General features: G+C 69.8%; 3 protein-coding genes across 3 annotated transcripts; 1 reads left to right on the forward strand and 2 right to left on the reverse strand.

Annotated features, from left to right (window-relative positions):
- Nucleotides 1-203: 203 nt before the first annotated feature.
- On the reverse strand, nucleotides 204-8,428 carry EMIHUDRAFT_449028 (hypothetical protein; the record flags this gene model as incomplete). The annotated part of the gene is made up of 10 exons (XM_005790560.1): nucleotides 204-225; nucleotides 644-3,069; nucleotides 3,145-3,623; nucleotides 3,717-4,189; nucleotides 4,334-5,007; nucleotides 5,311-6,462; nucleotides 6,546-6,614; nucleotides 6,696-6,816; nucleotides 6,895-7,031; nucleotides 7,256-8,428. The coding sequence occupies 10 exons, from the start codon at nucleotides 8,426-8,428 to the stop codon at nucleotides 204-206; spliced, it is 6,726 nt and encodes a 2,241-aa protein (XP_005790617.1).
- A 1,863-nt stretch (nucleotides 8,429-10,291) lies between these two features.
- Nucleotides 10,292-10,980, forward strand: EMIHUDRAFT_433630 (hypothetical protein). The gene has a single exon (XM_005790561.1). It carries the CDS (start codon nucleotides 10,303-10,305, stop codon nucleotides 10,723-10,725), a length of 423 nt encoding a protein of 140 aa, XP_005790618.1. The 5' UTR covers nucleotides 10,292-10,302; the 3' UTR covers nucleotides 10,726-10,980.
- A 46-nt stretch (nucleotides 10,981-11,026) lies between these two features.
- Nucleotides 11,027-12,058, reverse strand: EMIHUDRAFT_200710 (hypothetical protein; the record flags this gene model as incomplete). The annotated part of the gene is made up of 1 exon (XM_005790562.1): nucleotides 11,027-12,058. The coding sequence occupies one exon, from the start codon at nucleotides 12,056-12,058 to the stop codon at nucleotides 11,027-11,029; it is 1,032 nt and encodes a 343-aa protein (XP_005790619.1).
- Nucleotides 12,059-12,329: the final 271 nt, after the last annotated feature.

Below are 12,329 nucleotides of genomic sequence, written 5' to 3' on the forward strand. Positions count from 1 at the left end.
GGCTCCGCAGTCGAGCATGCGTTGGGGCTGGCCTGCGGTGGCGTGGCCGTGCCTCGTGTGAGCTCCGCACAGCGTGTGGCAGCATTTGCGATTTGGGTGTGGTTGTGGGGAGGGGGGGGCGGGGGGGGTGAAATCGGCACAAAGCCGGAACCGCCACTCCATGTCCAGTCGTGAGTTGGGTTTGTGAACGCGAACGGTAGAGTTCAATCGCGATCCGCTGTCCGCCTGAGTGTGTAGACTCATAAAGAGAAAGGTGTGGTCACTCTTGGGTAGTGGTCTTGGTACTTGGAGCGCGCACTCGCTTTTCTGAGTTTCTTGTTTGTTGTTTCAAAAAAATAAAGCCGAAAGCCGTAGAATCGTTCCGGCTTCCGCGAGCGCTGCGCCGTGCGCGTAGAGCGTGTGAAGGCCTCGAGATATCTTATTTGTAATAACGTAACTCTCTCGCACAATCCTCAGTCCTAGTCCCAGCATCTAGGATCCCTACACAGACTTGCGCGGCTGGGGCGAGGGCGAACCCGGCAATAGGTACCCGTCGAAATCCAGAGCGGCGTACGCCTTGCGCTCGCCGCGACGACCTCTCCTCGGGCTCCTGTCGCGGCTCGAAATGCTGCTGCCGCCGCCGCCGCCGCCGCCACCCGCCCACGGCCTTCGGCCGGATGCGACCCCACTGCCCGCGGGCGAGGAGAAAACGGCCTGCAAACGCTCAATCACCGAGACGAGGCCGGCATCGCTCAGGCCCCCGGCAGCATCGCTCAGCCGCGCAGTCGCCTGAGCAATCTCTGCCAGCGCGGCCTCCACAGGCCAGACGCGCAGCCCACCGGCAAGTAGCCCACTGCCCTCGCTTGCGCGACCCTCCGGTGGCAGCCGCCGGCGCGACCCGCCCGTCTGCCGCGGTGACGCAAGCGACGAGCTCAGCGGCGCGAGGTCAGGCGCCGCGGGCGAATCCGCCTTGACGAGTCGCGCCTGCTGGCTCGGCTTGAGCGATCGCAACTCTGCGAGCAGCGCCCCGACGGTGGTGTCGCGCAGGCGGCACGCCGCCCACTGAATGTTTGTGGGCACGCCTCCGAGCCGAGCAATGAGCTCGTGCCGCCGCAGCGCCGTGAGCACGTCGGCGGGCGCGGACGAGCCAGCCGCGCGTTCCGCGGCCTCGTCAAGCAGCTCCGCCGCGTCGAGCTCGCGCTCTGTCAGCTCGATCAGCAAGAGCGCCGCGTCCCGCTCGCTCATCGGCGCGAGGGTGATGGAGTAGATCGAGACGGGCGTCGTCATCCGCGCGTCGTCGTCCGCGTCGTGAGCAGCGGCGAAGTCATCGGCCGCGAGCAGCGAGGACGAGTTGGAGCAGAGGAGCAGACGCACGCCCGCAGAGAGGAGCGAGTGGAGGAAGAAGACGAACTGTGGCCGCGAAGCGTTGATGGCCGCCTCGCACCGGTCGAGGATAAGGAGGCAACAATTGTACTGGGCGAGGTGCGTCGAGAGCTCATCGTTCGACCGCGCCGGGAAATGCAGAGTCGCGCCGAGCCGGGCGCGCACGCGGTCCGTCCTTCGCAGCCCCTCGAGCGAGCAGCAAAAGATGCCGTGCGGGAACGCGCCGCGCTGGCGCAAGTAGGCCGCCGCCTCGAGGATAAGGGCAGACTTCCCGTACCCTTTGGCCCCGTAGACGCAGGTGATCTGGTTGGTGAGGCACGAGTGGAGCAGCTCGTGCAGCTCGAGGTGCCGACCCACAAACGCTGCCCCGTGTGCCAGTTGCTCGCTGGCCGCGGCCTCAGCCTCCTCGGCCCCTCCGACGGCCACACGGCCTCCCGCAGCACCACGACCGCCGCGCAACTCACGCCGAGAGGAGGATGCGGCGAGGCCGAACTCTGCGGCGGCGGCCGCCGGTGGGGGCAGCGACGGACTGCCCCCGTCGTCGGTGACGTAGGGCAGGTTCCAAGGGCAGAGCTTCGGGCTCACGTCGATCAGCTCCCCCGGAGGAGGGAGCGGGCCCAGCGACGCGGCAGCGCCAATGAGGACAAAACCACCCGCCACCGGGGCGTGGAGGGACGCGCTTGCAGCCTCGAAGGCCTCGCGCGGCGCCGCGCCGCGCAGCAGCGCCGTGTAGAAGGCGGCAGAAAAGGCGGTGACGTCCGCCTCGGGGAGGAAGCCGCGCAAGGCCACCACCGTCTCGCAGCCCGCCTCGAGAAACGCGCGGCCGGCGGGCTCAGACCCGCGCGCGGTGAGAAAGACGAGAGAAGGGGTGCTGGGTGCGGCGGCGAGCATCGCACGCAGCTCCTCCAGAGGCAACGGCGACAGCTCGCCCGCGTCCGCCTCGAGCGCTAGGCCCCCAGCATAGTCGGGCGCGGGCAGCAAGTGGAGCATCGGCCGATCCTGCTGGTCGAGCGCCGCGGCGAGCGTGCGCCGGGTCAAAATCTCTAGCTGCACCTGCAGCGAGACGCCGAGCGGCGAGAGGGCCTCGAGGAGCGCACGCCAGCAGCGAACCCCCGCCCTCTTCGGGAAAGCGACCGGCCCCCAACTACCGTCGCCGCCCGTTGGTGATGCCCGGGTCGCGTCGCCGTCGCTGGGCCTGTCGCCGGCAAGGCTGTGGCCAGCCGGCGCCCATGCGACGAGCGGCGCGGCGTCGAGCACCAACAGCCGGCCAGCGCCGCGGCCCTGCGCACGCGCGCGTTGGAGCAGCGCGCGCCGGACCGCCTCGCCGGCGGCCCGCGACTCCTGCGCGCGTAGGCCGTCGCCGCGCTGCTGCCACAGCCCCGCGGCGAGCTGTAGCTGCTCGCGCGCGCCATCAAGGTCGCCGAGCGCCGCGCGCGCCTTGCCGCGTAGCTCAATGACCGCGGGGTCGGTGGTGCCGCACTCCCCCAACATGTCGACGGCGCGGCGTGGCTCGCCGCGAATCAGAGCGAGCTTGGCCAGCCCGACGGTCGCCGCCCTCCAATGCTCATGGTCCTCATCGCCACCCTCGTCGGCGCCGTCACCACCGCGGTCTCCGCTGTGCTCTTCCGTGCCTCCTGCCCGCCCGTTGCCCCCGTCTCCGCCCACATTGGGGAAGCAAGCTAGAGGAGAGCGCAGCCGACGAAGCACCTAAGAGTGGAGGTCGGCGTTGGGGCGCGAGGGTGTGTGCGGGGAGAGCGCGCAGCGGGGGAAGTGCAGAGGCACCTCGCGGTAGAGGTTGTCTGCACGCGCCAGATCCGCGGCGTGCGCCTCCCGCGAGCGCGGCGACATCTGGCCGCGCGCCAGGGAGAGCGCAAAGGGTGCGGCGAGCTGCGGGCTGCTGAGGAGCCCTGCGCTCGCGCGCCGCCAAAGGCTGTCGCTGGCCCCTGCAGCGGCTGAGTCGGCAAGCCCACCGTGAGGTCGCTGAGACAGCCTCTCGGCCACAGTGAGGTCGTTGAGGCCAGCGACGATGGCGTCGTCCATTTGGTTGAGCTTGTCCTTGATGTAGCTGTCGCCCAGCATGAGCAGCGCACGCACGAGCCCAGAGACCCACCGGCGGCCCCGCTCCGACCCCGAGGCCATGAGCGCAACCTGCCGCCAGAGCCCCGCTGGCCCTTCGACCGCCGCACCTGGCGTGAAAGTGGTGGCGAGCAGTGGCGACTCAGCCGGCTGCGCATCGCTCGCCACGCCGCCCGAGAGGCTGCCTGTGGCTGGCGGCGGCGAGCCCGTGCAGCAAGACGAGTCATGCCGCCCGAGAGGGAGCGCTGGCCAAGTCTGCGAGAGGAACGAGCCCGCACTAGCGCCGCCGCCGGTGGCGCTGGCGGCGCTGGCGGCGGGGCTGTCGTCGCCGCAGCCGGGTGGATGCAAGCCGGACGGGGCAAAGCCCGACGACTGGCGAGAGAGACTGGGGAAGAGCGTCGCGTCAAGGAGGAGGGGATCGCCACCTCCAACCGCCGCTCCAACCGCCACCTCCTCGGCGGCGTCAGCGTCGCGTTCTCCGCCGCCCTCGGAGCGGTGCGCGGCGTCGTCGTCGTTTCCGCCGCTGCCGTAGCCGGAGTCGGAGGCGTTCGACCCTTTGCCGCCCTCGGGCTCGGCCTCGGAGTAAGCGAGCACCGCGGCGGACAGCACCTCCTGCACCGCCGACATGTCCTCTCCGAGCTGCAGCATCTGATCGCCAAGGAGGAGCCGAAGCTCGCCCAGCCGCGCGGGCGGCACCTCGAGCACCTGCAGCGCGTCGAGTGTGCGGCGCGCGGCCGATGCCGACTCCTCCCTCCGGCCGAGCAACGCGAGGATGCGAGCGAGGGCCTCGCCCACGCGTGCAGTGTGCCGCACTAAGGAGCTCGCCCCACCGCCGCCACTGCCGATGTCGCCGATGACGCTGCCACCACCGCCGACGCTGTCGGAGAGCGACGACGTGATACTGAGCGCCTCGGAGCAATCGCCGGGCGCCGCGCCGCTGGCGCGAATCAGCTGCAGCCGCTCGTCGGTGAGGCATGCCCACAGGTTTGGCGCGAGCACCTCGGTGAAAAACTTGCGCCAGCGCGCCAAATCCTCGCCGCCCTCGACGCCCTCGCTCACCCCGTCGGCAATCTCGCCGCCCTGTGTGGTGGAGCTCCTCCGACCGGAGGGACTACCCGATGTCGCGGGCAGCGCAAACGAGGTGTGCCCCGGTGCTGCCATGGCCTCGCTACGGGCGTTGGCCTCGAGCAACGCGACAAAGCGTTCGCCGAGAGTGGCGAGCCGGCGCGCGCAGCGGCCCGCGAGCAAGCGCATCGGCGGCGTCGGCAGGAGCGGATCGAGCACCCCGTGGTCGAGCTCCGAGATGTAAGAGGTCAGGAGCTCGGACATGCCCGCCTCGTGGCGCGGGCTATCGCCGCCGCGCGGCGACATCGCTGGCCGTCGCTCGGGCGGTGAGGCTGCCGCACCGAGTTGGAGGGTGCGGCGGCGGACGAGCCAGCGAGCGTCGGCGGGCGGGCCAATCGGCGCCGCCTCTGGCGGCTGATCGGGCCGCTGCACCAAATGCTGCATGAGCGGCCCCCACGGCGGCGGCGGTGGCAGCTCAGCCTCGGCGGAGGGAGAGCCGCCGCCCTGCACCGCCTCGGCGATCACCTGCGCGACACCTTCATCCGCGCTACTACTCCATAGGGCGTCGAGGTCGGCGGGCGTGGCGCCGCCAGGAAGGAGAGAGAGGAGCGCAAGGAGCGAGTACGCAGCGGCGTTGTGCTGGCGGAGCAGACCGAGCAGCACCTGCACCGACCGGCGCTGCGATTCGTGCAGCGCCTCGGAGGGCGTGCCGGCGCCGCCTGCTCCGGCGATGGCGCTGCTGCTCTCGCCGTCCCCGCCGTCTCCGTCGTCGCGGTCTCCACCCGAGCAGTGCGTGCTGGCGTATACCGCGCTGGGCTCGGCCACTGGTGGCGTCGCCGTGCTGTCGCCCACCCGTTGCTCGCCCGACTCCTCCAGCGGTATTGTCAGGAACACGCGTGGGGTTTCCTCCGGCCCCTCCGGTGGGGTGGTGTCGGCCCCGCCTGCCGCACTGCTGCGATCGCCTCCACCGGCACCGCCGGCACCACGGCGCTCCTCGCGAGCGGGTCCGGAGGAGGGCGTCGCTGTGACTCCATCTGGAGGACGCGGCACACCCTCCGAGTCGGCAGAGCTGCGGCCAGACCCCAGCGCAGAACCAGGCGCGCTCCGGCGACGCGGCTGCGAGGAAACGCCAGCGCCTCCGCGAGGCTCGTCAGCGTGCCACGCCCCGCGCGCAAAGACCGGGTCCGAGGCTGAGGCGACTTGCACAGCCACAGAGGCGAGGGCTGACACCACGGGTGGAGGCGGCGGCGAGGCACTCGCGGCACCGCCGGCTGACGCGAGGGTGGTCTGCGTGTCCTTCGACACGGCTCTCGCCGCCATGGGCTGCCCGCCGTGATCAGCTGCTTGGTCCATGTCGGCAGGCGCTAGCGGCGCCGCCAGCGCTAGCGGCGCCTGCGCCCTCGCCGGCGCCCTGAGCAGCTCCCGCTCAAGCTCCGCCAGCGAGACGCCCGAGCGCAGCAGCGGCGCGTTCTGGCATATGGCGCCCGGCAGCCCGGCGAGCGCTCGGAGCACCGGGTGGCCGATGAGCGCGCCGGGCGGTCGCAGATCCGGCGGGAGCACCTCGAGGGCGAGCTCGCGGAAGAGTCGTGCCGCGTCGTACTCGGAGAGCGGAGACACGTCGATCAGCCGCTCGCCCTGCGATCCGTTGAAGACGCCACTTCGTTGCCGCGCGGTGCACAGCACGCGCAGCTCCTTTGTGGCGAGCAGCTTTGCGACGAGCGCCTGGACGCCCTTGCAGTCACAGCCGTCGTCGACGTTGTCGAGGATCAGCAAGCCGCGCCACAGCTTGAGCCCCCGCGAGACGTCGGGCAGCGACCGGAGCTCCATATCGAGCGCCTCGGTGAGCGCCGCGAGCGCCTCCGACTGGGAGCGCCGCCCTGCAAGCTCGACGCAGACGCACCCGTCGGGGAACCAGCGCCGCTCGTAGAGGTGACCCGCGGCGGCGATCGCAAGGCTCGTCTTGCCTACGGAAGTGTCTCGGAAGTGTCTCGGAAGTGCCTTGGAAGTGTCTCGGCAATGTCTCCGAGGCTCGTCTTGCCTACCCCTGGCGCGCCGGTCAGCGTGAGCAGCCGGACCTCCTTATTCCGCTTGCGGCCGAGGGTGAGCACGAGCTCGCGCAGCTCTACTGCGCGGCCTGTTCACAGCTCGAGGTGTGAAGAGACGCTATTCACAGCTAGAGGGCGCAGCTCTACGGCGCGGCCGAGGAAGGGCTTCGGCAGGTAGGGCGGCTCGAGGCCCGGCAGCGGGTTCCGCTCGAGGGGCTCGCCCGGCCACAGCGAGCCGGGCGGGAAGAGGACCGCCTCGTGCGGGTCCCTGGGAGGGGGAGGCGGCATCGAGAGCCGGCCGCCGGCCGACGCGCGCGCGGGTGGCGGCGCCGGCAGCAGGATGAACTTTGCCGCCTCGGCCGCCGGGTGGAGCATCCTCGCCGAAGGGGCAGTGCCGGCGAGCGCGGCGGTGCCCATCTCGAAGGCGGCGCGGACGGAGTTGCCCTGCACCAGCGCAAGGTAGAGGTGGCGCGCAAAGAGCGCCTACGCCGTGCAAGACAGCCGGGGCCGTGAGCACGGCATCGCGCCGTAGACTCCTAGCACCGCGTGAATACACGAGTGCAGTGAGCACCGCTCAATGCAGCTGGATACGGCTGAGTGCGGGAGTCCTTAAGATGGGGAGATGTGGGGAGATGTGGGGAGATGTGGGGAGATGTGGGGATCCGTGCTCCGCATCTAGTGGCGAGCGCCGCAGCGTCGTCGAGCACCTTTGCATCCGCGCGCACACCGACGACATGGGGGACGCCGCACGCGGCGAAGACCTCCGCGGCCGGCTGCGAGTGGCACGCCGACACGAAGACGAGCCGCGTGCCTCGCACCAGGTTGGCTGGCGCGAGCAGCGCGTGCAGCCGGTCGAGCGAGAGCTGGTCGAGCGAGCCCTCGTCGTCCTCGAAGCCGAGGAAGAAGGCGCCGGTCTCCTCGTCGATGTCGCCGTGGCAGACGAGGTGGAGCATGAGCGGCTGCAGCGCGAGCATCTCGCCGAGCGCGGCGCTGCTCGCGACGCCGGAGGACAGCGTGAGGTGCTTGCGCGCGCGCCGCAGCACGTCCAGCAGCGCCTTGACCTCGCCCTTAAAGTCCAGGGTGAGTGCCTGGTGGTCGAGGGGCAGGATGCGCCGGTTCTTCCTCCAGACCAGCGGCGCCGCGTGAAGCAGCGCGAGCTCGAGCCGCCCGCCACCCGTGTACAGCGCGCTGCCGCCAAAGCCGTAGAGCGCGCCCGCCGCGTAGCCTCCGGGCGCGGGCGACTGCTGATCCGGCACCGAGTGCGCCCCCCCGGAGGGCTGGGAGCGGAATCGCGCGACCTGCGGCTCGGGCGCCGCCGACGTCGAGGCCAGCGAGTGCTCGCGGCGCAGGATGCCACTCGGCAAGCGCTGGCACTGATCGAGGGGCGAGGATGCCTCTGCGCCCGGCCCGGCTGCCAAGGCGGGAGATTCGCGGCACGACAGCTGGCGGTGCGATGCCGCCTCGCCAGAGGTTATGGAGTCAGAATGACAGCCAAGCAGCATGTCCGAGGCGCGGCGAGGCGGCCGAGGCGTCGTCATCGACGAGGAGCGCTCCGAGCACGGCGGCGGGGTCGGCTCGCGGACGAGGGCGCTAGGCGTCAGCGGGAGCAGAGGAGCCATCTCAGCCCGCAGCTCGAGAAGCCGCGCCGACCCGACCTGCGAGCATCCCTCCAGCGGAAGTACCGCGCCGATGAGGGACCATGCCTCAAAGACGCTGTCGAATGCTCGCACAGCCTTGAGCCTCGTCGTGTCGACGCCGTCCGCCTGCAGCAGGGCGATCACCTGCTCCGCGGAGATGACGTCCTCAGCCCAGTTGACGCGCAGCAGCAACCGGGTCGGGTCGGCTCCGAGAGTGTAGCGGAGAGCAAGCTCGGCCACCATGTGCACCGATTTTTTTCATCAAACGCCACCGTTAGGACCGTCCTCTCGTTTCTTTCTCTCTTTACATCGGCTGGCTAACGGCAATAACACAGGCACTGGAAAGTTTACGCTTCCTCCAGCAGGCCTCCGGCACATCGATATGCAGTTCGGGCTCGAGTGAGGGCCGCGGTTGCGCGGGGCCGGGCTACGGGGGGCCTTGCTCGGGCTGCCGAGAGTGATAAAAAAAATCCATTGCCGTTGCGGACAAAGAGCCCGCTCGACGCCACGATAGCCAACGCGCGCGGACAAGAACCCGCTCGTTCTCGCGCTGGCGCATGCAGGCGCCCGCGCGGATCCGAGGCGCGGACTTTGCGCAGCCCTGGCATGCTGACGCTGCCGAGCGTCAGGTGCTCGAGGCTGAGCGGCGGCACTCCACGCTCATGATGACAGCCGCTGCGGACGGGGCCTGGCGCGCCGTGAGCCACCGCACGCAACGCGCAGACGACATCCTTGCCATCCAGGATCGCAACCGGATCTTGCAGGTAGAGCTCAATCGCCTGCGTGAGGAGAAGGCCACGGTCGAGGCGGAGGCGCAAGCCTTCAAGCAGAGGATGGAGTCGGCCGTGAGCAGCTTCGAGGTCATCATCGAGCAGGCGGTCCAGGAGAAGGCCAACACCTTCCAGCAGCTGGTGGAAACGAGGCAGCGGCTCAAGCAATCCCAGCGGCAGCAGCGCACCGCTGCCGCCAAGGCGGGCCCGAAGCAGCTCACGAGGGTGTTCAGGATCTGCGAGAGCCGGGACACAGCGGTCGCCCTCGCTCGCTGGCGTGGCTTTGCCGGCGAGCTACGCCACGAACGCGCTGCGGAGAAAATCGCGAGCTTCGAGGCGGCAGCCCGGGAGCCGGTACGTGAGAGGGAGGAGGAGGAGCTGCTGCGGTCGCAGCTGCAGTGCGCCGTGCAGCGGCTGGCAGCGGCAGACGGGGCGCGCGAGGAGGAGCAGCGCAAGGCCGAGGAGGCTCGGTCGGCACGGGCGGAGGCGGAGGAGCGCTTGGCGGGCGCGCGGGTTGATTTGGCCGAGTCCAAAGAGTCGTTGCGCTCCCTGCGCGCGGCCTTCAGCGCCGAGTCCGTGGCTCTCAGCGGCGAATCTACGGCGCTTGCGCGGCGGGCGTCCGAGCTGCAGGGCCAGCTTGCGGACGCGGAGCACCGCGCCGCACAAGCCAACGAGCGTGCTTGCGAGCTGCAGGCCGAATTAGAGAGGCGCGCTGAGACGTGGTCGCTGGCGGCGCCGGGCAAGGTCGACCTGATGCGACAGATGCTGCACGAGCAGCAGGAGGAGCTGGCCGAGGCGCGCCGCTTCTCGGCGGCCTGCAAGCTCGTCACAGCCGTCGGGCGGCGCGACACCCTCTCGCTGTCGACGGCGCTCGGCGCCTGGCGCCGCGCGTGCTCAGAGATGGGCCGCGCTGAGCTGCGCGAACAGCTTGCGGCGACGGCCGCGCGGGAGCAGCAACGCACAGCGGAGCTGCACGCGCAGCTGTCTGCGTCTGAGGGGCGCGTCGGCGCTGAGACGTGGTCGCTAGCGGCGCCGGGCAAGGTCGGCCTGATGCGACAGATGCTGCACGAGCAGCAGGAGGAGCTGGCCGAGGCGCGCCGCTTCTCGGCGGCCTGCAAGCTCGTCACAGCCGTCGGGCGGCGCGACACCCTCTCGCTGTCGACAGCGCTCGGCGCCTGGCGCCGCGCGTGCTCAGAGATGGGCCGCGCTGAGCTGCGCGAACAGCTTGCGGCGACGGCCGCGCGGGAGCAGCAACGCACAGCGGAGCTGCACGCGCAGCTGTCTGCGTCTGAGGGGCGCGTCGGCGCTGAGACGTGGTCGCTGGCGGCGCCGGGCAAGGTCGGCCTGATGCGACAGATGCTGCACGAGCAGCAGGAGGAGCTGGCCGAGGCGCGCCGCTTCTCGGCGGCCTGCAAGCTCGTCACAGCCGTCGGGCGGCGCGACACCCTCTCGCTGTCGACGGCGCTCGGCGCCTGGCGCCGCGCGTGTTTGCTGGCTCGTGAGGCGGATCTGAGGCATACTCCCCGTCTCGCGAAACCAGCAGCTGAAGGGCTGCCGTTCATCCCGCTCGCGTCGTTGGGCGAGGCTGCTGCCGGCATCAGCCGCGATTCCCCGGGGCGCAGCTCGCCTCCGTCGCAGCCGCCCTCGGGTTCTCTCGCATCTCCACCCTCGCGGCTGCCGCCCTCGCAGCTTCGCCCGCGTCAAGTCTCTCCAACCGCCGGCGACACGCCGAGCACGCTTCCCACAATGCATTCGCTCGAAACCCTGTGAGTGAAGGCAGGGTGGGATGGTTCGGAGTGCCAGTTGGCGGGGGTTGCTCACGACGTGCAGGCGCATGTCACCGCGCACGCCGCCGCCGCCGCCCGCGCGCCAGAGAGCCCATTTTAGTAGTTCACCAGCGCGCATGAACCAGGCTGCGGGGGGCGGGACGCGCGAGACACGCGCATGCGGGTGGGGGGAGTCCAACGACACGAGAGACGCACACGTCATGGGCCATGTGTAAAAATCCATGGGACTAGTGCGCGCAATCGTCCGGAAGTATGGAGTATGCGATTGCTCAACCTCTCAAGACTCAACCCTTGTGAATCACAAATGTATGCACGCGGGGCAGCCTCGCCCGCAGTGATGCTGGCTGTGGGCAACCCATGCCAATGCAGCCGCGCACATCTAGGGCGACTAGCGAGGCTGCTCGGTGAGCAACGAGGGCATCGAGTGCGGCGGCGGTGAGCCCTCGGATGCCGTGGAGCGACAACACCTCGAGCGGGCAGCCGGCAGCAATGGCCGCGACGCCCACGTCTGTTACGCCAAGGCACCACGAGATCGATAGGGAGTGCAGCGCGGACGCGACCGCGCCGAGGGCGAGCAGGGGCGCGTCTGCCAGGTCGTTGAGGCCGGTGAAATCGAGCTGTGTGAGGCTGGCGCGAGCCGCGCGCGCCAAGCTCAGAATGGGCGCCTCGGAGAGCTGTCCATTGGCATAGAGCGTGACCGACACCAGCCTGGGGTTGCCCTGCATGATCGCAGCGGCAGCGATGTCGTCGAGGAGCGGCATGCGTGTCAGATCGAGCTCTGTGAGGCGTCGCAGCCGCGATGCGACCGACAGCATGCCCTCCGAGCCTATGCCGGTGCACCCCGACAGAGAGAGGCTCTGCAGCCGGCCACAGCGTGCGAGGTGTCGCGCCGAAGAGTCGGTCAGCCTCACTGCGGCGTAAAGTCGCAGCGATACGAGCGAAGCGCCGCAGGCACGAACGAGCGCCTCGACGCCGCCGTCGCCGAGGCTGCGGCAAGCATCAAGCGCAAGCGCAGTCAGCCCCGTCGGCAACAGGGCAAGGTGCGCATCGGTGAGCCTGTCGCAGAATGCTACCTCCAGGCGCCTGAGCTGCGCGTACCGACCACCCGCCTCCCCAAGGGCGTCTTCAAAAAATGCTTTGGGCTCCCGGTTGCCCGCGAGGTACAGGGCCGCGAGCGATGACCGCCGCGTGGCGGAGCTCAGCACAGCGGAGCAGGAAGCGAGCCGACCAAGGGTCTGCGCGGCGCAGCGAGCGTGCAACGCAACGAGCTCGAGGGCGCCGTCTCGCCGGCGAGCGTCCTCCTCAGGCGCTGGCATGTCAATACATTTTGCAAGGCGCGGGCTCCGGGCGAGGTACTCCCACCCACCCGGTGAACCTTCTTTTCTACCAGGCTAGGATTGAGAGCAGCCTCGCTCTCAATCCTAGAAGTCGAAGGATTGTGAGCAGCACTCCTCGCAATCGTAGCATCTCTGTGCGATTGTGAGCGCCTACGCTCGCAATCCTACATCTTCTAGGACTAAGAGCAGCTCCGCTCCCAAGCAAGATGACTGGTGACGCCTACGACTACTACCAGCGCGCTCGCAATCC

The sequence above is a fragment of the Emiliania huxleyi genome (genome assembly GCF_000372725.1).
Source record: "Emiliania huxleyi CCMP1516 chromosome Unknown EMIHUscaffold_12, whole genome shotgun sequence".
In the NCBI taxonomy this organism is placed as follows: Eukaryota; Haptophyta; order Isochrysidales; family Noelaerhabdaceae; genus Emiliania; species Emiliania huxleyi.

Coding starts and splice junctions, on each gene's coding strand:
- EMIHUDRAFT_433630 (XM_005790561.1), top strand. CDS start 10,303: ATGCGACAGATGCTGCACGAGCAGCAGGAGGAGCTGGCCGAGGCGCGC.